Raw genomic sequence first — 27,147 nt, 5'->3', positions numbered from 1 at the left:
ATGAAATCAAAATTGTTTCTTATACATATTTTTCGTCATTGTTAAAGATGAACAGTAAATTTTTAGGCATTAGTTTCCTTGTTAAACAAAAAACAAAAGTTATTTTGGATTTTTTTTACAAATAACGTTTATAGAGAAGTGAAAGAAATGGGAATAAATGAACTCTGAGTAAACTAGCTTACTAGTTGCATAACCAATTCTGTTAGGATCAATGAACTACTGCTTTCGCTATTACAAAACATGTCTTTTTAACTTTTTGCGCTCGTATAAAAGTTTAATGAAGTGCTTCTTTCCTTTACTACATTGATAGCTCCCAAGATGATTGTACTATATGAGACTAATTTTATTAGCTTGTACAAATCACCATAAGGAGTTATATTTGAATGCACACTTTTGTTATTGACTGTGGAATATGAAAAAATTGACTTTTATCTCTGGAAAGTGAACTATAAAATGTTTAAACAAGATAAAAGCTTTTGGAGCACTACATTACGCCATATAAACTGATTAGGATTTTATGACCACATAATAAAAGTAGTAAGGAACTAAGTACTGTTGAGGAAGAATTCAGAGAAATATACAATTTTTTGGAGTTGAAGTGTTGTATGTATAAGGTAATGTGCCTACAAATTAACTTTCAATCAAAATCCTGACCCCTATATTCCGCTTTTCAATTTAGAAGAGTTTGAATGTCCCTGATTTCAGGAGGTTTATCACCTTCCCTAAGATTAGGTTAGGTTCTTCGTGCAGTGCAAACCCAGGGACATACTTAATGGGGATACGTGCTTACGACATAGTAAAAGTATACTATAATATGAGATCCCAGTTTGTGGATGTGTAATAGTGAACTTCAGTGTAATTTTTGTGTAGATATGTATGTTTTTCCTGGAAAATTACCTTTGAATATGTTCAAGCAATAAACATCTTTAAGCTTAACCAATATTTGTGTTTAGAATAGTCTTAGTTCATATGTAAAACCCTATTCTAGGTATATCACCCTCCCTCCACAAAGCAAACATAACTTACATAACATAACTGACATTTTCTCAAGACAGTGGAATTCTATTCATTGATTATTTTGATGCTCTATAAAAGGGCCGTTGTCAGCAGAACACCAAAAATACAATATATATATATATGTATATATATATATATATATATATATATATATATATATATATATATATATATATATATATATATATATATATATATATATATATATATATATATATTATATATATATATATATATATATATATTATATATATATATATATATATATATATATATATATATATATATATATATATATATATATATATATATATATATATATATATATATATATATATATATATATATATATATATATATATATATATATATATATATATATATATATATATATATATATATATATATATGTATTATATACATGGAAATGGATTTTTGAGGCTTCAAGGATCCTCCCCCACCCACACAAAGATTCACTGTTCACTGGCTCATTTCTATAATAGGCAATTCGCGGTTATACACCAAAAAACATAATTTTGCGGAGCATCAAACAAATCATCTGAGCTACTGGGAGCTCCAAAACGATGACCGTGTTAAATATTAATCTTGTATGGACTACATTCTACACCACAAAAGAAGAGAAAAAAAAAACGGTGCATTATCTTTGGCTACTGAAAAAGAGCACTAGATATTTCAATTTCTGTCTGTAGAATACCTTTCTCAACACTCTAGGACTATGTTTTTGGTACGATCACCCCTGAGAAAAAAAAGACAAAACAAGAAAAATACGTGTCCATGATCCCCCTTCTTAGAAAAAAAGCAACATTTTATATTCTTATTATTAAAGACCTAAAACCTATATATTAAAAGACATGTTTTTTCAAAGATATTTGATTATTAAAGCAAGTCCAATTTCTAACAATGATATCTACGATACTAAGTTTCAAAGTTTTGGTTTCCTTTTTTAAGGTCTTTGAATTCTTTTAATCCCTGATTTTTTAATTTAATTTTTTTTCTTTTTTAGTTTTTTCTTTTTTTGGTGTTTTAGTTTTTTTAGTTTTTTTCTTTTTTTTAGATGTTTACCTTTTTTATTTGTTTTTGTTTTTTTCTTCTTTTTTATTTTCTTTTTTAGTTTTTTTTTCCGCGAGATGTCCCAGCAACACGTATGTAGGGTGCTAATTGCCGTGAAAAATATTTGATTTTACGGGAATGTCATTAGAGTCTACAATTAGTTGTATTTGTAAGGAGCGACCCGGCTCAATAGTAACCAAAACTCTAAAAAATGGAATTTTGATACCAATAGTTACATCAAAAGAATTTCATTTCAATGCTGATTTTAAATATATAAGTTTCATCAGTTTTAGTTATACCTATCAACAGTTATGAGGCTGAGAAAATTTGCCTTATTTTAGAAAATAGGGGGAAACACCCCGTAAAATTCCTTGAATCTTAAAGAAAATGACACCATCAGATTAAACGTATCAGAAAACCTAACTGTAGAAATTTCAAGCTCCCAACTACAAAAATATGGGATATTGTATTTTTTTTCAAGAAGGCAGAACACGGAAGCGTGTTTATTTGTTTATTTGTTTTTTTTCCAAGGGTGATCGTATCGACCCATTGGTCCTAGAATGTCGAAAGAGTGCTCATTCTAACGAAAATTAACAATTTCTAGTGCCCTTTTTAAGTGACCAAAAAACTAGAGGGCACCTAGGCCCCCTCCCACGATTATTTTTTCCTAAAAACACCGGATCAAAATTATGAGATAGCCATTTTATTCAGCATGGCCGAAAAATCTAATAACTATGTCTTTAGGGGTCTACTTAATCCCCCAGAGTCCTCGCGAGAGGGCCTTTCAATCTTTAACCAGTATTTACATATAGTAATGGTTGTTTGGAAGTGTAGAGACGTTTTCAGGGGGATTTTTTTTTGGCTAGGAGAGGAGGGTTTGAGGGGAAGGGCTAGATGGGAGGGATCTTTCCATGAAGGAATTTTTAGAGTGGTAGAGAACTTCCGCGAAGGGGATGCAAGATTTTCTATCGTTATTAAAAAAAAAAACAATGATAAAAATAAATATGAAAAGTTTTTTCCAACTGAAAGTAAAAAGCAGCATCAAAACTTAAAACAAACAGGAATCGTTACGCACATAGGGTTCACCTCCTCCTAATACCTCGGTCTTTACACTAAAGTATTTATAATAATTCCAACTATTTATTCTACGGTCTCTGTGATTCAGGGGTCATTCTTAAGGAATTGGGACAAAACTTAAGCTTTAGTGTAAAGAGTAAGGTGTTGACGAGGGGGAGAAATATACGTAATGAAAAGATACGAATACAGAAGTGCGTTACGTAAGTTTATTCGTAACTTGTGTTTATTTGTAATAATAAAAAAAACGTTCGTAAAAAATTTAAAGTTCTAGTTGCCTTTTTAAGTAACCAAAAATTTGGACGGCAACTAGGCATCCTCCTCCACTTCTTTTTACTCAAAATCGTCCAAACAAAACTATAAGAAAGCCATTTAGCAAAAGAAAAAAAAAATATGCAAATTTTGTCTTAATTATTTATGTGCAGAGAGCCAAAATCAAAACATGTATTAATTTAAAAACGTTCAAAAATTAAATTAAAAAAAAGGTTTTTAACTGAAATTAAGGAGCGACATTAAAACTTAAAACGAACAGAAATTACTTCGTACATGAAAGGGGCTGTTCTCCACTCAACGCCCCGCTCTTTGCACTAAAGTATTTACTGTTTTAAAAAGTAGAATTGAGAGAAAGAGTCAAACTTCAGCGTAAAGAGCGGGCCGTTGAGGAGGGAACAGCCCCTTTCATATACGGAGTAATTTCTGTTCGTTTTAAGTTTTAATATCGCTCCTTACTTTCAGTTCAAAAAATGTCTCTTTTTATTAATTAACAAAAGGAATGGGGTATTCATTAGCACAACGAATATCTCTAATAAAATTTATTTCTGCATTTCTGTAACAACTGGAGCAAGTGTTCATAGAACAATCAATGAGAGAACTTATTATTACTCTTTTAACTTGTGGGGGTGATTTGAATTAAAATAAAAATATCCGTCGTTTTGTGTTGGTCATCTATAGATAGTAACTTGGTTGTCTATAATACAGTCTATCAGTATTGCGAATAATTTTCACATCTAAAAACGGTAGTTCATTTTCAATTTCTAGGGTAAGCTGCAAATTTTTATCCTAAGTATTAAGATGATGTAAGAAACCCAAAGTTCAACTTTCCCATAATTCCAAAGTGAAATTACATCATCCTTGATGCGACCCCAATAGACATGTTTTACAAAATAAGAATTTAATGCCCAATTTTCAAGGTTCTCGACATTAATATTTGCCAGTTGCCTGGATAAAGGTGTTCTCATTGGTAGCCCATTTATTTGCTGATAAAAGGAATCACGAAACTGACAATGCATTAAAAAATTATTACAAATTTCAACTAGAGTAATTAAAACTTTACAATCAATTCATGTCACTGAAACTTCGTTTAAGTGATAATTTTCTTCTATTTTACTGTTTAATAACAGCTTAGAAATAGCCACATCTAAATCCGTATATGGAAACAATGGCAAACTACCAACTGTTGTGTTTCCTGAAATACTTGTGTTATTAAGTATTTTAACTAAATCTGCCAAATTACTATTATAAACATTTTGGGAATACAGTAAAGGTTTGAAACCTGTGTGAAACCATTTTCCGATATTGTAAGCGGGGGCTTTAGTACATGCTAAGATAGGTCTTAAGGGAATATCATGTTTACGCATTTGTGGTAAACAATAGAATTTTGGACAGAAACTACCATGGGGGCTTATAATAAACAAAAATTTATTGTATTATTGTCTGGTGATTTTACAATTCTGTTTCAGTTGCTTTAGTTTGTTTATAATATTATTAGCAAACTGATTAGTAGGATGATACGTTATCGTTTTATATGTAGTTGTGTCATTTAAATATGAAAAGATTTTGTTGTCATAGGCTGTCGTATCCGTGACAACAAGTGAAATGCTTTTTATCTGCTTTGGTAACTATAATAGACGGGTATCTGTAGAGATTATATAATGTTTTTATGTCCTGCAAATTTTTTGGTGTGACAGTAGTAGGAGACTTAACTTTTTCTTAGCTGTTCTAAAGGGTGTTTATGAGATAGAACTTAACTTCATCAGGATTAGAAACAGATGTGCAGTGTTTATGAAAAGATGTCTCTAGAGAAGAAACTATATCTGCCACGGTAATGGTTTCGGTAGAAGAGAGAATTTTGGACCTATTTCGAGTGTTTCGATTTTCTGGGGTTTAAACACTCAAGAAGAGAGGTTAACATTAAGTGTTTTCAAATTAGGGACATTCAAACTCTTCTAAATTGAAAATTGGATTTTAGAGATCACGGCTTCGAATGAAAGTTAAATCGTAGGCACATTACCTCTTACATGCAGCACTTCAATTCCGAAAAAAATTGCACATTTCTCTGACCTCCTCTTCAACAGTACTAAGTTCTTGAAAAATTTTATTATTTGGTCATAAAATTCCAGTCGGTTTTTATGGCATAATTTAATGCTTCCAAAGGTAGTATCTTGTTTAAACATTTTATAGTTCACTTTCCAGATATAAAAGTCAATTTTTTCATATTCCACAGTCAATAACAAAAGTGTGCATTCAAATATAACTCCTTATGGTGATTTGTACAAGCTAATAAAATTAGTCTCATACAGTACAATAATCTCGTGAGTTATCCCAATACGTAGTATTTAAGCAGAGAAGCACTTCATCAAACTTTTATACCATCGCAAATGGTTAAAAAGACATGTTTCTTAAAAGCTAAAGCAGTAGTTCATTGATCCCAACAGAGTTTGTTTCGCGACATGTTAGCTAGTTTGCTCAGGCTTCATTTATTCCCATTTCTCTCACTTATCTCTGAACCTTATTTGCTAAAAAAAAAAAAAAAAAAAATCCAAAATAACATTTTGTTTTGTTTCTATTTTTATTTTAAACTGACTCTGATACTATTTATTACAAGAAAACTAATGGCTAAAAATGCACCATTTTGATTCCATATTCCGAAAAAATTTGTAGCAAAACTATGTTAAATGTTGTTATTCTAAAAAATAATTTTGACTAGCATACAATTCTATTTTCATTTTATATTCTTTAAAAATTCAACCGAATTTTTTTGTTATTATTTTATCCAGTTACATTTAAAGACTTGAAAAAAATTTTACGTTAAAAAACCGGAACAGGTTGTGGAACTGGTTACAAAACAGGAACCGGCAAAACTGGTTACAGAACTGGAACCGACAGAACTGGAACTGGTTATGCAACCGGCAGAGCCGGTACCAAAACTCACGTAACTGGAACCAGAACCGGTGGAACTGGAACCGACGTAACTGGAACCGGCTACAGAACTGAAACTGGTGGGACTGGAATCAGAACCGAAACCAGTGGAATTTGAACCCAAGAAACCCGAACCAGTATCGGTGGAAATGGAACCAGAACCGATGAAACTGGAACTGGAACCGGAATCGGAACCAGAGCCGGAGAAATCGGTTATGCAAAAGTTCATTGATCTTTCAAGTGCCTTAGGGCTAAATCATTGCGCACTAACAATCCAGCCCAGAGAAATTGTTTATACAAGACTTCATTGCTCCTATAAGTATCACATAAGGCTAGAGAAATCGGTTACGTAAGAGTTTATTGCATATATATATATACATTATATATATATATATATATATATATATATACATTATATATATATATATATATATATATATATATATATATATATATATATATATATATATATATATATATATATATATATATATATATATATATATATATATATATATATATATAGAATCGATGAACTACTTCTTTTTCTATTACAAAAAAAGTCTTTTTAACCATGAGCAACGGTATAAAAGTTTGACGAAGCGTTTCGCTGCTTAAATGCTACATCAGTAGCTCCCAAGATGACTGGATTATATGATACTAAATTTATTGTCTTGAAAAAATCATCTTGTGGATTTATATTTGAATGTGCGTTTTTATTATTGACTGTTAACATGAAGAAATTGACTTTATCGCTGGAAAAGTGAACTATAAGATGTTTGGCCATGATAAAAGCTTTCGAAGTTCTGTATTACCCTAAATAAGTGGACTGTGATTTTACGACCGCGTGATTACACCATATAATAAAAGTGGTAAGGAATGGAGTACTGTTCAGGAAGAAGTCAGAGAAATATGCAACTTTTTTTTGAGTTGAAACACTGTATGTAATAAGTAATGTGGCTGAAGATAAACTTATAATACTAAAGTTTGACCCCAAAATTCAACTTTTAGATTTATAATAGCCTTAACGTCTCAAATTTGAAGGGGTATATCATCTTTCCAAATTCAAGATCACGCAATGGATACCAATGAATATACGTGATCGTAATAAGTGCATACGACACAGTAAAAGTAAGCTATATCATGGGATCTTCGTTTGTGGATGTATAAAATTTAACTTTAAGGACTACTTTTGTTTAAATATGAAAAAAGATCCTTTTGAATATGTTTAAACAATAAATATCTTAAGGCTCAAAACAGTCTTTATTTTTCAAATGGTCCTTGTTGGCAGTAAAGCATATGTTTTTTAATCCGTTACCATAGTTTAAGACAAAATTAATAGGGAAGAAAAAGATTTATTGCAAATTTCATGTAAATATATTCTTATAATAGCCATCAGTAGCAAGATTTGGCGCAAATTGATAAACTGGAGTTCTTCCAAAACTACATGATGATACTTTGTATGTTCTAATTTTTTTATATGAATCGTTTCCCTCATTTCTCGAAGAATTTGCAGATTCCCTGCAGGTAAACTCTTCTTTTCTGTCATAGAGTACTCCTTTTCCAAGAGCTTTTCTATTCTTTTCAGATTTCTTGGAGCGATGAGGGTGCCCTTTTGTCCATTCCTTGTTTTCCAATATAATGGCAATTTGATTTGTTTTCCAATATAAAGATGTGTTTCTTTCCATTCTCAGCGTTTATAATGAGAATAGTAAATCTAAGTTCTTCCATTAATCTTTTGGAGATTGTCTTCAATTACTCTAGCATTCATAAGTTAAAAATCTTCTGATCTAGACTCTTACAAATTAGTGACATAATGAAAATACAGTTGCATATGCTACATTCACAGTAAAAAGATGTTTCCATTTTAATAATTTGATTTATACACAACGAGTTTTTTTTTAAACCGAATAACAAGTTCTTTTTAAACTGAATAACGAGTTTTTCAACACAAATTTGGCAATAGTTCGTGAGGAACTGATAAAAAATATTGGGATGGGGATTTTTGAAGAGGCAGAGACACATGAGAATGAATTTTAACGGAATTTCACTGAAATCTGAGATAGGGGAACACCATTTTTCCAAAGTCAGAAATATGTAGACCAGAATTTTTCAAAATAAAGTTAAAAAATATACAGACAGAATTTTATGGGGGTTTTCAAGAGTCAAAAGCAGCTGTATGGGATTTTCTAAATGTGAGGTAAATGAAATTACATAAAAATTTAAATCATTTTTTTTATTAAAAATACAGTTGTTTAATTAGTCACGTAACTGTTTGGTCAATGGACTGTTACTTTATCTATGTTCTATTTGTATATAAGATTTCTGTGGCCTTGAGCGAAGGTCACACGATTTCACAAGCTTAATTGGAGCCTTTGTGCTATTGTGAAACAATTTTTTGACCTTCAATAAAGGCAGATACTTTCTTGTATATTAAATTAAGATGGTGGCTAGTGGTTTCCAGTGATTTCAGAAATGTTTACCAAGATTTTGTTAATACTTGGCAATGTTTCTTATACTATCAGGCACGTGTTGATAGTACCAGGAAATATTTTGTTACTAGCAGGTAAGATCCTCATGATACCATGCACGATTTTGTTAATAACTTGCAAAATTGTAATAATTTCATGTAAGATTTTGGCTTTGCCATAGAGGATTCTGATTATAGCAAGGGATATTCTTGATGATATAGTTCAAGATTTTTGATAATGTCAGACAAGATTTTGCTAATATTGCACAAAATTTTGGTAATACTTGGCAGGATTTTGATAATAACATGCACAATTTTAATAGCACGTTAGTCTAGATTTTGATAATATCAGCCAAATTAATGATAATATTAATAATATATAATTAATAACTTGTGAAAAATGTATAGGACACTGTTGGAATAATTTTTTTCCCTTGCATTACGTTGTTCTGTTTCTTTTATTTCCATGGCGCTCTAATTTTTTATTTTTCAAGACAACAGAACTGGTTTTTGTTTGATTCTTAACGACATTCCAATACAAAGGAAAAGGGCAAAATTACTATTGTTTTGTATTACCTAAAATGTTATTAAAACAAAAAATACTTTTTGATTTTGCAAAGAAAAAATCAAAACCTTTCACTTTGTCTTGGAAAAGGAAAAAAAATAACTAAGAAACAATAAAATCAGGTGATTTTTCGTAACATATGAAAATATTTTATTCAATGAAACCTCAATTGCTGCCATCTATTAATTCACAGTCATAAATATTGGTATTCAAAGTTAAAATGCTAGATTGGGGATTCAAAGTTAAATTGATATTCGTTAAGTCAAGGTCCGTTTTGAGAAAGAGTATTACAGTCTTTTTTATATATTTATCAGGCATTCTTTTTTGGTATTTGTTTTTTAGTGATTGCCAACTGAAAAACTAGAAAAAAATAATATATAAAAAAAAAGTTAGAAATAATGTACCCCATTGAAATCTTAGTAAAACAAAGCTTCTGATAGGGCTTTTACAACACAGATAAGCATATTAATGTAATCGACTGTGCTATTTTTAAAATACTTAAAAAAAATAGGGAAAATATCACCCAACATAACCTATATTACAGCGTCAGTCCAAAAAAGTCCCCAGAATGAAGTAAGATTAGACATTAAATTTGGTTTCCCTCCCTCATACCTCCTTCTGTACTTATATGAAGATCACCGAAAGGTGAAAATTTCAGCATGGAAATGTATTTCTGAGGCTTCAAGGATCCTCCTCCACCCACACAAAGATTCACTGGGTCATTTCTATAGCAGGCAATTCGCGATTATACACCAAAAAACATAATTTTATGGAGCATCAAACAAATCATCTGAGCTCCTTGGACCTCCAAAATGATTATCGTATTAAATATTAATCTTGCATGGACTACATTTTACACCACAAAAGAAGAGAAAAAAAAAACGCTGCAATATCTTTGGCTACTGAAAAAGAGCACTAGATATTTCAATTTCTGTTTGTAGAATACCTTTCTCAACACTCTAGGACTGTTTTTGTAGGATCACCCCTGAGAAAAAAAAAAAAAAACAAGAAAAACACGTGACCATGATCCCCCTTCTCAGAAAAAAAAGCAAAATTTTATATTTTTATCGTTAAAGACTTAAAACCTATATATTGGGGTTCTCTGAAATGCTGGATTTGACGGTATAATCTTCACCGAGATCACTCACTATTTTTGGTATATTCTTACTATTTTTGAATAGCTAGACAAATTTTCTGAGTCTTTTAATTTTTTTGGGCATGGTAGCTTTAAATATAATTAATTTTACATATTTAGAATTACCATAGAAAAACTGATATTTTGTAAGTATATTGTTATCGAAGCTCTGTTTTTAGAGTTTTGGGTACTATAGGCACGATTCCATGTTAATATTATCTGATGAAAAACAAAGAAACAAGAAACAACAACCAAAAAAAAACAAAATCTAATACTGGTACCTTGAAGACAGAAAAGAAACAAGTGCCCATAACTATTCTGTTAGTGTAGTTTCTGTATCTTTTTGGTTTTCAGGATATATAATCCTGCTTACAAGTCCCATGGAGAAGGGACTCAATGCAAACAAGATTATGAAAAGTTACTTTCATCGCCTCAACTCTGGCAGAGATTATATTGTTAAATCTCTCCAAAAACAGGGTAAAGCTTACAAAATGTCAACATAACTGCCATGTCAAGTATCTGGGTACAGCAGCTATGAATTTATGAGACAACTAGAGAAAACAGAGTCATTGGCTTGTAGTTGCAAAAATTTATAACTTCAAATTTAAAACTGATAAGACCCCTAGAAAAGGTCTTTTAAGCTATCAAACCGCCTATGCATTGGTCTGAGATATCCATTTTTGGCATTCTTGCCATTGTTTTCTGGCATAAATATAATGAAAAGCTAAAGAATCTCTCAAGGGTGCTAGCCACTTGCTTAAAAAATGAATTAGGTCATTGCTCCTTCCATCAATGTGGGAGATTCTGATGACAAATTTTATGACATTTCTTGTCATCAAAGTTTTAAAGGCCAGGAGGTTAATGAAAAAAATATAGCCTAAAATGCCAAGTATTTGTTAGATATTGCCATTCAATGAGCTAGTAGTGAATTAATTTTTTTTCCAGGGATTTCATAGGTCAAGATTCATTTCTCAATGCGGATGTGAAGGCTGTTTCCAATCAGTTTCATAATGGTTATTCGAGGACTGTTTTCTTACATTGAAAAACAAGGAGATAAATTTCTTAAGGACCATGAATTAACATCAACTACAGTAATTGTTGATGTAAACAATGTAGCTGTTACTATTCATAATTCTAGCTATGACATGGATCCTGCTTTTGGAGGCAACTATGACAAACTATTTGCCGAGTACTGCGATTTTAACTCATTACTCAAGCAATGCAATATAACACCGATCATGGTTCTAAACGGAGCACTTGGCGTGGATAATAGAAATAGAAACAAAAAAATGAAAAATCGTCATGACAGATTGCGCAAGTCTACAAAATGCTTTCCGGGGAACCAATACCAGAATGAAGTGTTTCCACTCTTTGGCGTAGAGGTATTTATCAATGCTTGCAAAATGTTTAATTTCAAAGTTATTCAAAATGACTTTGAAGCTGACGAAGAGACTGCTTTGTTTGCAAAAAGCTTGCATTACCCCGTGTTAAGTAACGACTCAGATTATTTGATCTTTGGCGTCAAACAAATACCTTTAAAGTCTCTGAACCTAGGTAAAGGTATGATGGCTAGATATAACGAAAAAGGAAAACACTCATCTTCGTTGAAATGCAAAATTTTTCTGGCTGATAAATTTGTAGATTATTTATCTTTACCAAGTACACATTTACCATATCTGGGAGTTTTACTTGGAAATGGTTTGATTGATTTTAAATCTTTGACAAGCCCTCATAACACTCAGAAAAATTTTAATATCCAATCCAGGATAGATGTTGCTGCATCCTGGTTAAGACAGCACAAGATTGACGATGTTCATGTAAAGGTAAACTTTCTATCTAGTAATTTTCTTAGATTTTTAATTTTTTTAGTTTCAGGAGTGGAAGAGATAAAAAGGTATGTAAAGTCTTCGTAGAAAATCGTTATAAATTTGGTATTATATCTATCAAAGTTTCAATTTTCAACTTTTACACCTTAACTTTACTGCACCAAGAGTTTATTGGTGCGGTAAAGTTGAAATTTTTTTTTAAGTGTAAGCATATGGTGTTGGTTTGACGTGAGAAGAAGTTGTTGCTATGAGAAGAGAGGATGTAGGATTAAACAACTTGTAAATCCAGAAATTATATTCCCTAGAATAAAAAATCAGCTTTTTGATTATCAGTAGTAGTTGAAAAGACAAGTTTTTATTGAAAAATAAAGGTGGAATAAATATTCCCTCTCATCACTGAAAGGAGAATACAGATAGAAAGAGGGTACTTGACAAACAGCTTTGTTTCTCATCTATTTGTAAAAGTAATCGGAAGGAGCTATTCCGTCAAAGTCATTAATAGGTTCCTTAAAACAAAAGGTCAACTGGTACAGGAAAGAGCGAAGGTTGGGTGATAGGCTAATCTCCTATCCTTGTAGAAGATTTGATGATTTATAAAACGACAACAAAAAGCCGCAGACTTTTTTACTTCTGCGGCAATAACTACTAGCCGTCCCTGGAAGCGATTTCTGACATCGAACTAACCTTTCCGTCTTTCCTTTTGTAATGTTCAAACTACAAATCCTGAGACGCAACCCTACTGCCGAGAGGGCGTGATTAGGACCGTTTGGTCCTAATCAACAAGGTTGAAATAACAGCTCTATCTGAAGCTTGACTAAATGGGTTTGCTTCAATCCTGTTTGATAAATGTGAAGTTTTCTACTGGGGCAACAGAGAAAAAGTGTGAAGCCAAAGTTGACCTAGCCGTCAAAAACCAGCAAAGAAGGCAATGCTAGAGTTGGTACCTTAGGATGAAAGGATGCTTAAAGTGTGCTTTGTAAGTTCCCAGTCAAAAGTAGCAGTAAGATGTACTACTAGCAAGACTGTATCACCAAATAGTCCTGTATAGGCTTTAGCCTAAGGACCCTCTAACTCGGTGGCTACACTCATTCAATTGCTTATGAGTACTTCTTAATGATTACACTTTTTTTCAAAAATGAGTAAAATGTTTGTACATATTTGTTCTACAAAAATATTTGCTTGATCTAAAATGAAACTAATTTTTTCGTTAAAAATAACTGGAAAATCTGATGAAAAGAAATGGCTCTAAATTTGATACCTTATTTGAGACCCTATGCTAGAGGTAAGAGGAATAATTCTGATATTTTAGAGAAGGAACCTTAATTTGGGGCCTAGGATATTTTTAATATGTTTTAGTGAAATAACCTTCGTCCAAGGAGGCTCAGAGATTACAACAGGCTAGGGGGCCCGCAAGGTGTTAATCCTGCCCTGGTTATCAACATGGTTATAACATGTGAATTGGCCATTTAAAAACGTATTTTTAAAAAACGTTTAAAAACGTTCATCAAATACGCACATTGTCTATTCATGTTTAGTTCATTTTGCATCTTCGCTCACAAAAAATTCTTACACAAACATATAGTAATAGCATAGTTTTAAGTAGGTTGCATCCTTCCCTCCTGAAATCAATAACATGAACTAAATCGTGTCATTTTTAACGTTTTATGTTTTTGCTTTTTTTTTGTTCACCAAACCCTCCTCCGGTATTTTAGAGTATACTTCAACCACTTTGGCTAATTCCATTCTGAAATTTACTTGACAGCTTTTGTCTATCCCCAAAGCTATAAGCTAAAAAAGAAAATATACCCGCAAAAAGTTTTGAGATTTCTCATAGGCATGCACCACCGCAGTTGCGTGGCCACACTAGGTACACCTTATATTAGCAGACAGTGGATTGGCTCGTTTTATTCCCTGCGATTTTTTTTTTCGTGTAAAATTTTCTTTATTGCGCTTGTCCTTCACGAGAAATCTAACTAAATTATTGAATGTTTTCCCTATGGGTCTGAGAGGTATGCATAAAAAATTTCCACTTCGAGCGGAATTTTTAAATAAGAGTGAAACATGGTCTGGGTTATATTAGTTTTATATATTTTATATAAATCATTATTTTTCCGTCATAGCCGGATGGTTATAACCATATGATGTGTTACTTCAGGTTGAGAAATATGCTTTAATTTAGATAAGCTTATCTTAGACTTTTCTTGGCTATTTAATTTTACTGAATTCCAGGGAAGAGAGTTCAAAACCTATGCTATAGCTTGAATTCAGCAGTTTCTTATTGACAAATTGAAGCATAGCATTTTAAAATGTTGTTTTTTATTCCTTAGAATTTGCTTCTAGAAAACCAAACGTTCCAATTGATTTCTTCCTGAAAGCAGGGAATTTATAATATCTTTTCCAATGCTATTTACCCCCATCGGCAAATCACAGACATTGTCAAAAAACAAACTGTCGTTTTTTTTTCTTGGTCTCATGATGTAAAACGGAAGGTCTTAGAAAGTGTTCAAGGAAGTTAGAATGTTTGCTACCCGTTGAAGTGTTGAAACTGTCGGAAAGCAAGAACCGTCCTTTATCCCGTTGCATCCATGCGCACCAATGATTCACGTGACCAAACGGTTTGTGGTGGGCGGCAATTGCTTATAATAATTCCTTTTCATTTAAAATTTAACTTTACCATTTGTGTAATTTTTCTTTCGTCTGTTGTAATTTTTATCCTTTTGAAGGTATACTTTGTATGTAAGTTGATTTCAACTCTTTTTATTTTATTGTAGCTCTTTAAAATCTTTGGAATCTAGTAACATAAGGTATTGAAAAAAATATACCAATTGGGCGGTGAGTAACTACCCTCATCTTCGTGTAGGCTCTTCGTCTCCAAGGTACAGCTTTTAATTGCATAGTAGTACAGGATTTTTACTTTCTGTATTTCTGTTCCAGATATTATCTCTTGTCGAGGAAGAAAAAAAGGAAGACTTAAAGAAGCTTCTGGCGTATTACGGCAAAACTGAAGGAAAACCGACTGCTCTTGAATATTTCTTTAAAGGAAGTGGAAAGAAAATCATCATTAATTCGAAAGGAAACAGAGCTTTGCCTCAGTGGTTCATGACGGCTTCGCGGGAAGCTATGTTCCCTCCGTGGATTTTGAGAATTGTTTGCACTCAAGAATTTTTTTATTTCGCCCAGGTAGAAGAATTAAAAGAGCCCTACAGCTTATTGCCAGCAATGGATATTGTTAAAGGTCTGTCAGCGGTGCTTTTAAGTCATGACTATAGAAACATTTCTTTGGAGTCAACAAATGTGAAAGTTGCTCACCTAGCTGTACAGTTTAGATCTGGAGCGACAATTGAAGAACGTAATATTCCTTTTTATGAAGGCCAATGCGTAACGATACCAAACTTAGAAGACATACCTTTGCTACCTTCGGGGACCAAGGAACGTTTTTTCAACCAAGTAATGAAACTCAATGATTTCCAATCTAGAACCATCAAACAATTTCCTAAGGACATTCAAATGTTTATTGGCTCAATGATCTTTTGGAATAATGAAACTAATCCAAGTTCACATCAAGTGGATGCATTGATTATGATGCTTGTTGTCCAGCGATCGGTAGGAAAGTATGGTCATAGACAGAATCAGGCGTCTGACTCTTTTGCTGGAATGGAGGGTGATCCAAATAATACTATCAAAAATCTCTGGAACAGATTGGATAAATCGGATTGTGATTTAGCGATCAAAATCTTAGAAGATCGCGGATGTACTCAGAAAAGCATTGCAAAACCAAAATATAAAGTCAGCAGATACGACAGTGCGGCGAAAAGCTCGAATGCGTGTAAGTACTACAAAAGAACCGTTCATAAATATGCAGAATTCCAAATGATATTGTACTTTGCAACTTTCATGAATCGGCTACTCGGTTGTCCATATCCAGAAACCAACTCAGTTATATGCTTCAATGGATTCTTTTTGCACAACTTGGCTTCATATATTTTCTCCAACTCTAACTGGATTGAAACTTTTAGCACTTGCAAATCTGTTTATAGGCTCTTGAAGCAAGTTGTTTTAACGTTTTCTTCATTGACTAAAGGTCAGTACAAGCAAGATAATTCGAATGAAACATTGAGAAATCTTGATGATATGCTAATGAGATTGAAAGTATAACAACCAGCTTTCCTCACTCAAAGGAGCTGTTCAGAAGCCAAATCGACAACCTCTTAGCGTCAAAGTATCTTATGATTTTTCCCTTAGGAAGTTCGCAAGGGAAATTTCATAAAAAGAAGAATCGAAGATCTAGATTGAACACAAAAGAAAAAGACTTGAATTGAATATTTCTTTTTAACAATGCTAACAAAAAATTGAAGCTATTTGAATTAACTTGTTTGTGAAATAGCAAATTCATTATACTTCAAACGTAAGCTAAAATAGTTTTTCATTAGGTCCTCGGTATTTTATAATCAAAGTCATCAATGTAATCTTGTTTGTCACCTTCCTCCGGTTTAATGTTAGAGTCATCCGATTTGGCAGCTGACTCGTTCAAATATTGATTTCATTTCGTAAAGTTGTCATTTACGATTTAGCCAAAGTATGTGAGCAAACTATTATTTTACTCATGGTAGTATTTGATACGAATTTAGCTGATTTGTTTTTGTATCATTGTCTGATCTTCATGCTGAATCATAAAACGTCACTTCATGATGTTTCTGCTCTGTAGAAACATCATGTAAACATCACGTAGAGATCAATCATTTGTCTTTTGTTTATTTTATTTTGTTATAGCACTTGAGGTTTTGGTTTGAAATTAAAAACATATTACTGATAGCCGTGTCTGTCATGTTTTTTTTTTTTTTTTTTTTTTTTTTTTTTTTTTTTTTTTTTTTTTTTTTTTTTTTTTTTTTTTTTTAAGTAGAAATTTACCCCTCTAATTTCTACTAGAGGAAAGGAAAGAATATTAATGGCCTAAAAGTCTGTTTTTTTGGTCAAAAGTCTAAAAATGTGCCTCTAAATGAATTTAGTACCAAAGACAAGGGCTCCAAATATTGGGAATAACCCGCATAAAGCAAAAGCCTTTGAATTCCCTTTACATGGAGAAGTTTTATCCTTTGAGATTTAACAATAACACTACATTTTGGACATTTTGTGTACCTACCCTGAGGGATCATGTCAGTTGTCTAACAACACCCTAGATAGCACCCAGCCCTTATCACAATTACCAGCCGCTTTTCATCTTATATACTGATAGATTTGACCTCTTAAAATCCTCCAACGTTACACAGTCAAAAATCAAATGAAACACACTTTCAAAAAAGCTTCAATACATCAGACATAATTGATAATGATTTATCTTTGTCTAAAAGCCAACAAAGAGCTATGACACTACGAACAAAACAGTAATCAACAAACGGCATCAGTTAAAACCTACAAAAAAAGACCTCTATGGTTCAGTCCCAGTCTCAGAAAATTTTCCCAGCTTTTGAATTTCGCCCAAATAGCGTTTTCTCATTGTTATGAACCAATTATTTTTATCAATAAATAATAATAAAAAAAATCTTTGAAAGTACTAGTTCTTTTCAATCCCCCCCAAAAATACAAAATGTTTTCCCTTATACCCCGAAACATTAGAAAAAGTTAAGGACATTCTGCTGCCTGATCTGACCCACATACTTTCCTCTTCCCTTAACTGGCAACCCGTCCCTCTCATAAATGATATAGGTATATTAGTCGTGATTTTTCCTATTAGAAAACAATTTTTTAGGACTAATTTTTTATTGGAATTTTTTTTCATGTTTTAAAATTACATAAAATATGCTTCAAACAAAAAAAAATCACTTGTGATATTTTAGAACTACGAAATCAACCTGATATTGATATGTTAGTCGTGATTTTTCCTATTATGGAAATGATGTTGTAGTGACAATTTTTTTTTACTTTTTTTAGAAGAGTGCCATATGATAATACGTTATGATATTGAAAAAAATTCAGGCAGGTGTTTCCAAATCTTTCTCTCTCTCTCTTTCTTGCTTTCTTTCTTTCTTTCTCTCTCTCTCTCTTTCTTTCTTTCTCTCTCTCTCTCTCTCTCTCTCTCTCACTCTCTCTTGTCTCTGTGTCTCATTTTGTGTGTCTGTGTGCTAATTTTTGATAATACCGCGTAAAGTTTCGACAATACAATCGAGGATTCTTGTTATGTCAAGTGATATTTGGATAATGTAGTGCAAGATGTTTGACAATACCAGACAAGATTTTGGTAATATCTCACAAGATTTGGAAACACTTGGCTGAGATTCTTATGAATATTATAGCCTATTATTACAGGCATCCTTCTAAAAAAAACAGTAAAACAAAAAGTAAAAAAAGAAAAAATTAAAACGAAAAACCAAGATTAAAGGTGGAAGATAAAGAATACGGCATTGAACTTTATGGTTTCTACCGGCAGTGCTGATCTCTGTTTCTTGGCCCTTCAGCTAGGAAGTGCAATTGGGGCTTATCTAGGAAGCGCAATTGGGGCTACCCATTTAGAACTGGGTTGACTCTGACTGAGTTTAAAGATTAACGCCACTGACCCCCGTCCGAAATCAAACAATTAGGTACACTAGGATTTGAACCTTCGCCCTCTTGGACAAAGGATCGTAAATCCAGCGCATCAGTCCACTCGGCTAGGACGGTTAACGTCACGATTAACATATCAATACCAGCTTCATTTAATATTTCAAAATATTACAAGTGAATTTTTCTTTTGTTTTAAGTATATTTTATGTCATTTTAAGACATAAATAAATAAATAATAATAATCTTTATTCTTTCCCTTTATCACAATGCAATAACATGGGTATCGTCAAAAAAAAATAAAAAAAATAGAAAAACGCAAAAAGACGCAACATAAAGAACACACATGATGAGCTATCACTTCGATTTGAGGATATTGTCGTTGTAGTGCTTCACGTAGTATGGAACGAAGGAGTTTAAAAATCTTGTCGTTGAGTGTGTAGGCGGGCATTCTAACAGTTCTTTTCCCTCTTTAAGAGTTGCCACCCTCGTCTTGTGTGCGTGAGTCACTGAAGTAAACTGAGGCAGGATATCTCGGTGCGTTGGGGACTTCAGGATGTCAGCTCCAAACTTCATCAGCGTTTCGTGCATCCTTTCATCCAGGGTTGGGAGCCTGAGTTCGCTCAAGCTTTCTTCGTAGTTTTTGCAATTTGATCCAAGGATTATTTTGCAGGCTCTTGTCTGAATTGTTTCAAGCTGACTTCTGTCTTTCTCTGTGAGCGATGGGTGCCAGACAGGACAGCCGTACATGACTATGGGAATTACATAAGTTTTGTTGCACGAAAGAAGGAGTTGTTCTGTCATTCCAAACCTTTTGAGATTTGCCAAGGATTTTAGAAGACCAGCTGCTTTTGCTGTTATCTGGTTGATGTGATCTCCGAACCTAAGATCGTCACTTAGTGCGATGCCGAGTATTTTGACTGATTTCTTTGTTTGGAGAGGTACAGGTTCGTCAATGCTCTTCTTCTTTAGGAAGTTGACACGCAACACACAGCTTTTCTCGAGACTTAGCTGGAGCTTCACTTGATCAGCTTGATCCCGAAGCTCTGCAACCAGGGGCTCAAGTTGGTCGTGTGTTTGTGAAAGGAATCGTAGTAGACTTATTAAACAGTCATCTCAGAACTTGTACCTTTGTTTATGTTGTCTCATCAGTCGGTTAATTACAATGACAAATAAGATGGGACCTAGCTTGCTTCCTTGGGCTGCTCCACATGTGATGTCTTGGAAGTTGGATGCTTCCCCGTTTTCAAGTTGTACGCACTGTTGACGACCAGAAAGGAAACTTGCGATGATGCACAGCAGAAACTGCGAGACCTCCAGGGCAAGGGCTTCATTGATAACAGTCTCGTGGTCAAGAAGATCGAAAGCTTTCACGAAATCAGAAATTATTATATCAGCAAGGGCCTCCAAAATTTCTAGGTGCTCTAGTAGATCACGAAGTAATCTGACCACATAATGTGTTGTGCTGTGCCCTGACGAAAACCGAACTGCATAGGGTCGATTTTATGTTCTACTTCTGCTAGTAGCCACAGTAGAATAAAGTCTTCAAAGACTTTCGAGATGATGGGCGTCTTCGAAATCGGCCAAAGGTCTGACGATGAGGTGGGTGATGTTTTCTTCGGAATAGGTGTGATAAATGCCTTTTTAAACTCATCTGGAAAAACGCCTTCCAGTAGACACTGGTTATACATCATAGCCAATGGCGTGGCCAGGAAGGAGGAGCATGCGTGTATCAGCCTTATAGGAATTTCGCCGGGACATGAAAAAAAGTTAAAGAAATTTCTAAGAAAAAAACTTAGTTTAAAAAAAATTAACCTAAAGAAAAGTTCAAGAAAAGGAGGGTAAAAGTTGAGGGAGGGGTATTGGGCTCCTTAGAGGTAGGAAATGGATGACCACAAGTTTTCCTCTAAAGGAAGTGTTGGTATAAGCACTCATACCCATGAATGTGATGATACAAGCGGTTACTGTGTGCATATGATATAGATGCTGTTAAGTAACGTTAAACATTATATCATAAATTATATTAGTCTAATTTGAAATCAAATAAATGGTTTACTTAATTGGTCACCACCTTTCTGTACTTGAATCAATTGACATGTGAAGGTTGAATATATGTTAATCATGTTCCAACAGGAATATGTAGGTCATTCACCGGATCTAGTTGCTAGGAAAAACTGGTTATTCTAATGAGGTATCTCTCTTTAAGTATTGTTATGTGTGTAGGTCAATGCTTTATTTTAGTATAGGCAAGCTTTAGTGCACAAAAAAGGTTGTAAGTTCCGTAGCTGGATCCCCTACACTACTTTGATTGCACAAAGTCGCTTCACGTGATATGTTATAAAGTACCTTATGTCAGCTGCCAGAATTAGGGGCTTAGCCATTTTGAACCAGGATTCTCTTCTTGTCAGTAAGCCATCAAGAAGGTTCAGATGCTCATCAATCTCAAGTATCTTGAATGTTCCGAAGTCCAAAAGGGCAGTTGCCACCATGAGATCATCCCTTGGGAAGTGAAATTCAAACTTGTCTTCCACATTTTCTTTCAGAAGCAAAATACTGCTGTTATCATTATATTGCTCTTTAAGGTGACATTTTAGGAGGCCCTGACTGATCAGAGCAACATTCAGGATGGGAAAGAATTCTCTCTCAATAACCTCGATTCTTGTAGACAAATTTGGCTGTAGAGAGCAAAGGTCACGCGTTAGTTAATAATATTCATCATCTAGAAGCTTGCAAACAAGGCCAGATTTCCCAATTTCCCAACCTGCTCAATGGGCAACTGAGCATCAGCATCAAGAATCTCATTTAAATCACAATTTTTTTTTAAGGAATTCATTGCTATTTTATATTTAAATTGTTTTTGAGAAGGTTGTTAGGAAGACAAAGAATGTATATATAAGTTTAGTTCTTCCACTTTGCCCATGCTTCTATGTACATACGTATAAGCTCATTTTGGGTGGGAAGGGGGGTATTACTTAAAATTTTTATCACTTTGCTTTCTGGCCTTTGTAGAATAGCTGCATTTTTCATTTTAATTAGAAAATATTACAGTGTAACAAAGAGGACCAAGTAGATATCTTAAGTCCATCGTTGACGAGTAGATTCAAAAACACATTGATAGGATCCGAATTTTTACATATACTGTTAGATAACAAACTTTGTGTTATATTTCCCTCTAAATAATCTCCGAAATAATTCGGCCTTAGAAATTTTAGGCGGTGCGCCGCTGCCGATCGTATTGGCGGCGGCATCGGCGCGCTGAAGCCTTTTCGGTGGCGGCACGGTAGAAGATTTTTGGCGGCGCACGACCGGTTTTTGGCGCAGCTGTGAGAACCAATAGGAACGTTTATCTTGTGCGTCGGCAAATTATTAAATAACTATCTTACTATCAATTCCCTTTAAAAGAGCTAAAAAATAACTTCAGCTAACACTCAGCAAATTTTATTTATTGGAAATATATATTCCATGTCTATAAATAAACCTTAGCCCGATATTGCTTTTGATCTCGCACAACCTGTTTATTCGAAAATCTCAAGGGCGAATCCTGAAAGAATGTATCCATAGAAAGTATGTCTGGTACATATCCAGCATCTAATGGGAACGTTAGATGTTGATTGTCCAACGTTATCCCATGTTAAAGTTAGGGGCGTTTTTCTCCGTCCTTACAAAATTGTAAGTTAACCATTTTACTAAAAATTTAATTTTAGCAAGCTATAAAAATTTTTAGCCAACATTGACTGCAAATTTCTCTAACAAACCTAATTGTGAGAAAACCTAATTAGAGAAAATTATTGGATAATTCTTAAGAAATTCTAAGAGATAGGAAAACCGTAAGGGCGAGGAATTTTTTCTCAGCTTGTAGTTATTTGCATTTTTTTTCCCAGTTTATCCATTTATGAGAATCGTTAATCAATTACTGCTTTTGTTTCTACGCGCTAGTAGGAAATTGCTAACTAATATAAAAAGACGTCCAGTTTTGTCAGTATTTGTACAGCAATATAATATTCTTACACTGACTGATATCTAAGGTTGTAAAATTTTTAATATACAGTTCCGCCCATTTAAAGGGTGTTATTCTCAGTAATAGCCCTTTAAATGATGGGTCTGAAAAAAAAAAAAAAATTTATAATATTTTTATTTTGATCGTCTTCAGTTATTAGAATATACCAGGCATCAATAGGAAGTAACGGAGAAGGGTCCCATGAAAAAATATACACACGAAGCTTAGAAAAAACTCTTAGTTAATTTCTTACTTGATGATAGTATATTAGGTTTTGCTATAGTGGCAACAGTGCATCAAGTCACCAATTATCCCAACTTGAAAAATGAAAGAAATATGATTCATCTGAAGATAATTGAAGAGTTTGTGGTCATATGAATTGCCCTTATTATCCACAGCACATTCCGAGAACCCACTCACAAAATTTAGACCAGGTAGGGAAGCCAACGTTCGTCTCTCAAAAGAGAGGAAAGTCATCTACCATTCACTAGCCATCAGGAGTACTTGATCCCAAGAACTGGTAATAACAAGGTAACTTCTTTCTTCCACCTTGTATTGCACCACAAAGAACCTTTTCTGCACAACAGTTGGTCCTTCATTTTCCCAAGGGTGACAGCAAGAGTGACTTTGGCAGTCTTGTAAGAGCAGCATATTTTAAAAAATACCTTCCTGATGGTCAGAAACTGTACAGGACGGCCAGCGGCTGGATGGTGACTGAAATTAGCAGTACTGCTCTTACCATGAGAAAGTTGTCGCTGTTATTCCCAAGGAGAGGTTACTGAATGGAAAATATTTTTTTTATTAGGATTAGTTTTTAACTAGGATGAATGTTAGAGAACCAGTTGGGCGTAGTGGCTTAGTGATAGTAGATAATTCTGGAAATTAGTGAATAATCTCTTAGGAGTAGAAATAAAGAAAGAAGAGTTACAAAAGCTGAAAGTTCACCAGATTTTTTAAAGGCAAGGAAAAGGCGAGAGAGAAGTCGATTGTATAATTATATTGATCTTCAAAACATAGTAGGCTTAGCAAGCGGGTTTTCACATAAACCTTTTAAAGAAGAAGATCGAGAACCTTTCCAGCGTATTACCTAGGAGAAACCATAAGAATCCCTGAAACGAGTAGAAGGTCAACCATCACTTGGAACAAGTAAAGTCCCAGTAATATTTCGGAAAAGGGCCGGAAACTCGGTAATACCGAAATGATGAATCATTTTTTTAAATGTGATGGAATTTTTCAAGTGGTCAAACAATGGGTTGCGTCACTAGTGGTACAATTTCTAAAAGAAGAGACCGCGAAAAATCCGAGGTTATGGCCTATGCAGTTAAGGAACAGACCAAGTAAAGTATTTTCTATGGTTTTGTGCAGTGAGTAGACTTATGTTTGGAAAGGGGAAAAGACTGATGATGTTTCAGGCAGGTTTTAAAGAAAATTATTCTATGGTAGACCACGTTTGTACTATACATAGTGTAATTAGAAAATATACTAGGGAAAGGGAGAGCAACCATTTCTATCGCTTCTTGTCCTTAAAGGGGCGTTTCATGGATTTGAAAGGGAATTTCTGGTAAGAAGTCTGCCAAACATGGGCTTGCCCGAGAATTCGTAATGATTATAGTAAAGATTTATTTGGTAGTGTGGGACTTACTAAATAGCACAACTTATCCCCCACATTTCTGCCATAAAATAAACCTCTTTTCCTACGCTCCTTTAACCTATGTATATATGTCGAGTGACCTGGTCTTTGCCATCTTCTTGTGCCACATATGAATAGAATATCCTGGTTCCATTTACTCCGTTATCATACCAACATCCACGTATACAACTGCACCTTCATTCCATAGCTGAGCAAAAATCATCCGATGTTCCCTTGATTGTACTCTGTCACGAACCATTCTGACTCTGATACAGGGTAACTAATGCGCTATCCCGCAAGACAGAACCTAGACATCTTCAGGAGCTTGGGATGGCCTGGACACGTTTTTAAGATGAAAAATTGCCCAAGTTTGTTCTTTTTTGCCATCCATCTAGGGCCAAACGAAAAGCTGGTTGTCTCCGAATAGGGTAAGAAGAGGACAGGAGAAAGAGTTTAAGAGAAAATGGAACTTCTTGGGAGGTGGTAAAGAGTGAAGCTATGAGCAGATTGAGGTGGAGAAGAAACGTGTACAGCTCTGTTGTCTCTAAGCGTCTTGGTGCTGGAATGTTTTGTTTGTAGTTGTAGTATTAATCATACTAATGAGTCTTCTGTTTCTCAGTGCCAGCACTCAGTCCCTATAAAACTAATGGTAACTCTAATTTATTAACAAATCCACTTTCTCCAAGAACCCTTTCAAAATATTCTACCTGAGCACTTTCTAACATAGTAGCAATTTCTTTTTCCAAATTTCACACGCATAAGGCATAGTCTGAACTGTCTTAGTGAGAAATATTTGTTAATATGTCATTAAATATTTAAACTTGGCTTACTGGCCCGCAGTCACTATAAAAGAAGCTCGCTTTCCTTTTGCCAAACTTATTTCTGTATTTTGATTGAACTTGTTCTTTGCTGTCAAATTACAGCCCAAATATGTAAACTCTTCTTTTACATCCAGATATACCCTCACATCAAACTCTATCTCTCTCAGTGGCGGTTCTGACCTCTCTTGCGCCCAGGGTAAAATCTTGATTAGCACCCACTTGTCTCCCAAAAGTTTTCAGGCCAATATTTTCACAAAATTCTCTTTTATTAACAAATTCTTCCATTTATTTAAATCTGACTTCTTGCTTTAGACTCTGCAAAATGATTAATTATATCGTTCTAATTGATTGTTGGCAATTCTTCGCATGCCGCTAAATCATTCAGTCTGTCCTGGCCCATAGTCTATCTGAGGTACGTTAATATTAATTTAATTTTACTAAACGGCCGCTCATTACTGGCCACTACACTGCAACCACTAATAATATTTGATACACAACTCTTACATTTACGAAGATCCCTTCATTTCATATTGCAAAATTAATTCTAACACAGCTGTATTTTTTTGAAAATGTGTCAGTGTCGAATTATTCTTTTTCACATCTTGGAGTTCGTGGTGTAGCTGAATGAGACCTAAATCATCGCAATATTTTTCACCATGTTTGAGGCAATTCGCTTTAACATCATCAACATTTGTGCCATCTTGAAATAACTCTTCGGTATTAACCAACTACATAACATTTTGTGTTGAATTCTGATAGTCTTTTGAATCGGTTATTGGTTCCTACAACTATCAAACAATTTATAATAACAAACTGTAAAAAAGAAGCGATGCGGATTAGTGGTAACCGAAACTAAGAAAAAAAAAATTAGAGCTTGGATAACAATAGAGACATCAAAAGGATCGATCTTTTATGGTGATTCAAAATATTTAAAATTAAAGGTGATTAAATTGAATGTTACCCATCAAAACTTAAGAGCCTGAAAAAATATGCACAATTTTCTAAAAACGGAGAGACACCCCTAAAACGTCGAGTGATCTTAAGGAGAATAACACTACCAGATTCAGCATTTCAAAGAACCCTAATGCAGAGGTTTCAGGCTCATATATGCTAAAATGTTTTTGTTTTGTTTTTTGTTTTTGTTTTTTTTTGTCAGAAGAAAGATTACGAACGCGTATTTGTTTTTTTGCCATGGCTACCATTTCAAACTAGTAATCATAGAAGATCGGGAGAGGGCACATTTGATCAGAAATCAAAAGTTCTAGTGCCCTTTTTAAGTGAGCAAAAAGATTGGAGGGTAGCTAGCCCCCTCCATTGAAAATTTTCCCCAAAGTCGTCTGAACAAAATTTTTGGACAATCACTTTGTTCATCATAGATGCAATGTACAATGATTGTGCCTTTAGGGATAACATGACCTCCCCAAACACCCAGGGGACACCCAACATCAAATACAGTACGTTAACAATCTACCGATTGTTAACGTACTGTATTTGATGTTGGGAAGTAGAAAGACGTTTTTTTAGGGGAGGAGGCTTTTCCAAGGTGAAAATTGTCCATGGGGAGGGAAGTCTCTTGGGGTGAGCTTTCCAGAGTAAATTTTTCAGAATTCCTACATTCCTTTTATAGGAATTCTTTTTGTATTCGTTGTTTTTATTTGTCTTTGCAAACTAAATTTAACATGTGAAGATGTACCGGCGGAAATTTTTAGCGGGAACGAATTGTCTGGAAGATTTCTTCACGGGGGGAGGAATTATCTGCGGGAGAAATTCTCCATGGGGGAATTTTCTACGTGGGCAACTTTCCATTGG

At 33.9% G+C, this 27,147-nt stretch overlaps 2 protein-coding genes across 9 annotated transcripts in view; one reads left to right on the top strand and one right to left on the bottom strand.

The window, feature by feature from the left end:
- The window catches only part of LOC136038063 (uncharacterized), an 83,923-nt gene that overhangs the window by 13,067 nt on the left and 43,709 nt on the right, over positions 1-27,147 (bottom strand). The window lies entirely within an intron of this gene.
- LOC136038059 (protein asteroid homolog 1-like) lies at positions 525-17,168 on the top strand. Of its 8 annotated transcripts, XM_065721012.1 has the most exons (4): positions 5,478-5,595; positions 7,165-7,232; positions 11,476-12,353; positions 15,291-17,168. In XM_065721012.1, the coding sequence occupies exons 3-4, from the start codon at positions 11,541-11,543 to the stop codon at positions 16,509-16,511; spliced, it is 2,034 nt and encodes a 677-aa protein (XP_065577084.1). In that variant the 5' UTR covers positions 5,478-5,595; positions 7,165-7,232; positions 11,476-11,540; the 3' UTR covers positions 16,512-17,168. The 8 variants fall into 8 exon arrangements, with proteins under 8 accessions (XP_065577083.1, XP_065577088.1, XP_065577082.1 ...); XM_065721011.1 differs by lacking the exons at positions 5,478-5,595; positions 7,165-7,232 and adding an exon at positions 525-614; XM_065721016.1 differs by lacking the exons at positions 5,478-5,595; positions 7,165-7,232 and adding an exon at positions 586-603.

Source organism: Artemia franciscana, chromosome 17, assembly GCF_032884065.1.
Source record: "Artemia franciscana chromosome 17, ASM3288406v1, whole genome shotgun sequence".
NCBI classification, from domain to species: Eukaryota; Metazoa; Arthropoda; class Branchiopoda; order Anostraca; family Artemiidae; genus Artemia; species Artemia franciscana.
This window is presented reverse-complemented; position numbering and strand designations above follow the sequence as displayed.

Bases quoted from the DNA above. Each gene is read 5' to 3' on its own strand.
- LOC136038059 (XM_065721011.1), top strand. From the start codon at position 11,541: ATGGTTATTCGAGGACTGTTTTCTTACATTGAAAAACAAGGAGATAAA. The intron at 12,354-15,290 runs GTAAACTTTCTA...TTTCTGTTCCAG, and splicing joins TTGACGATGTTCATGTAAAG to ATATTATCTCTTGTCGAGGA.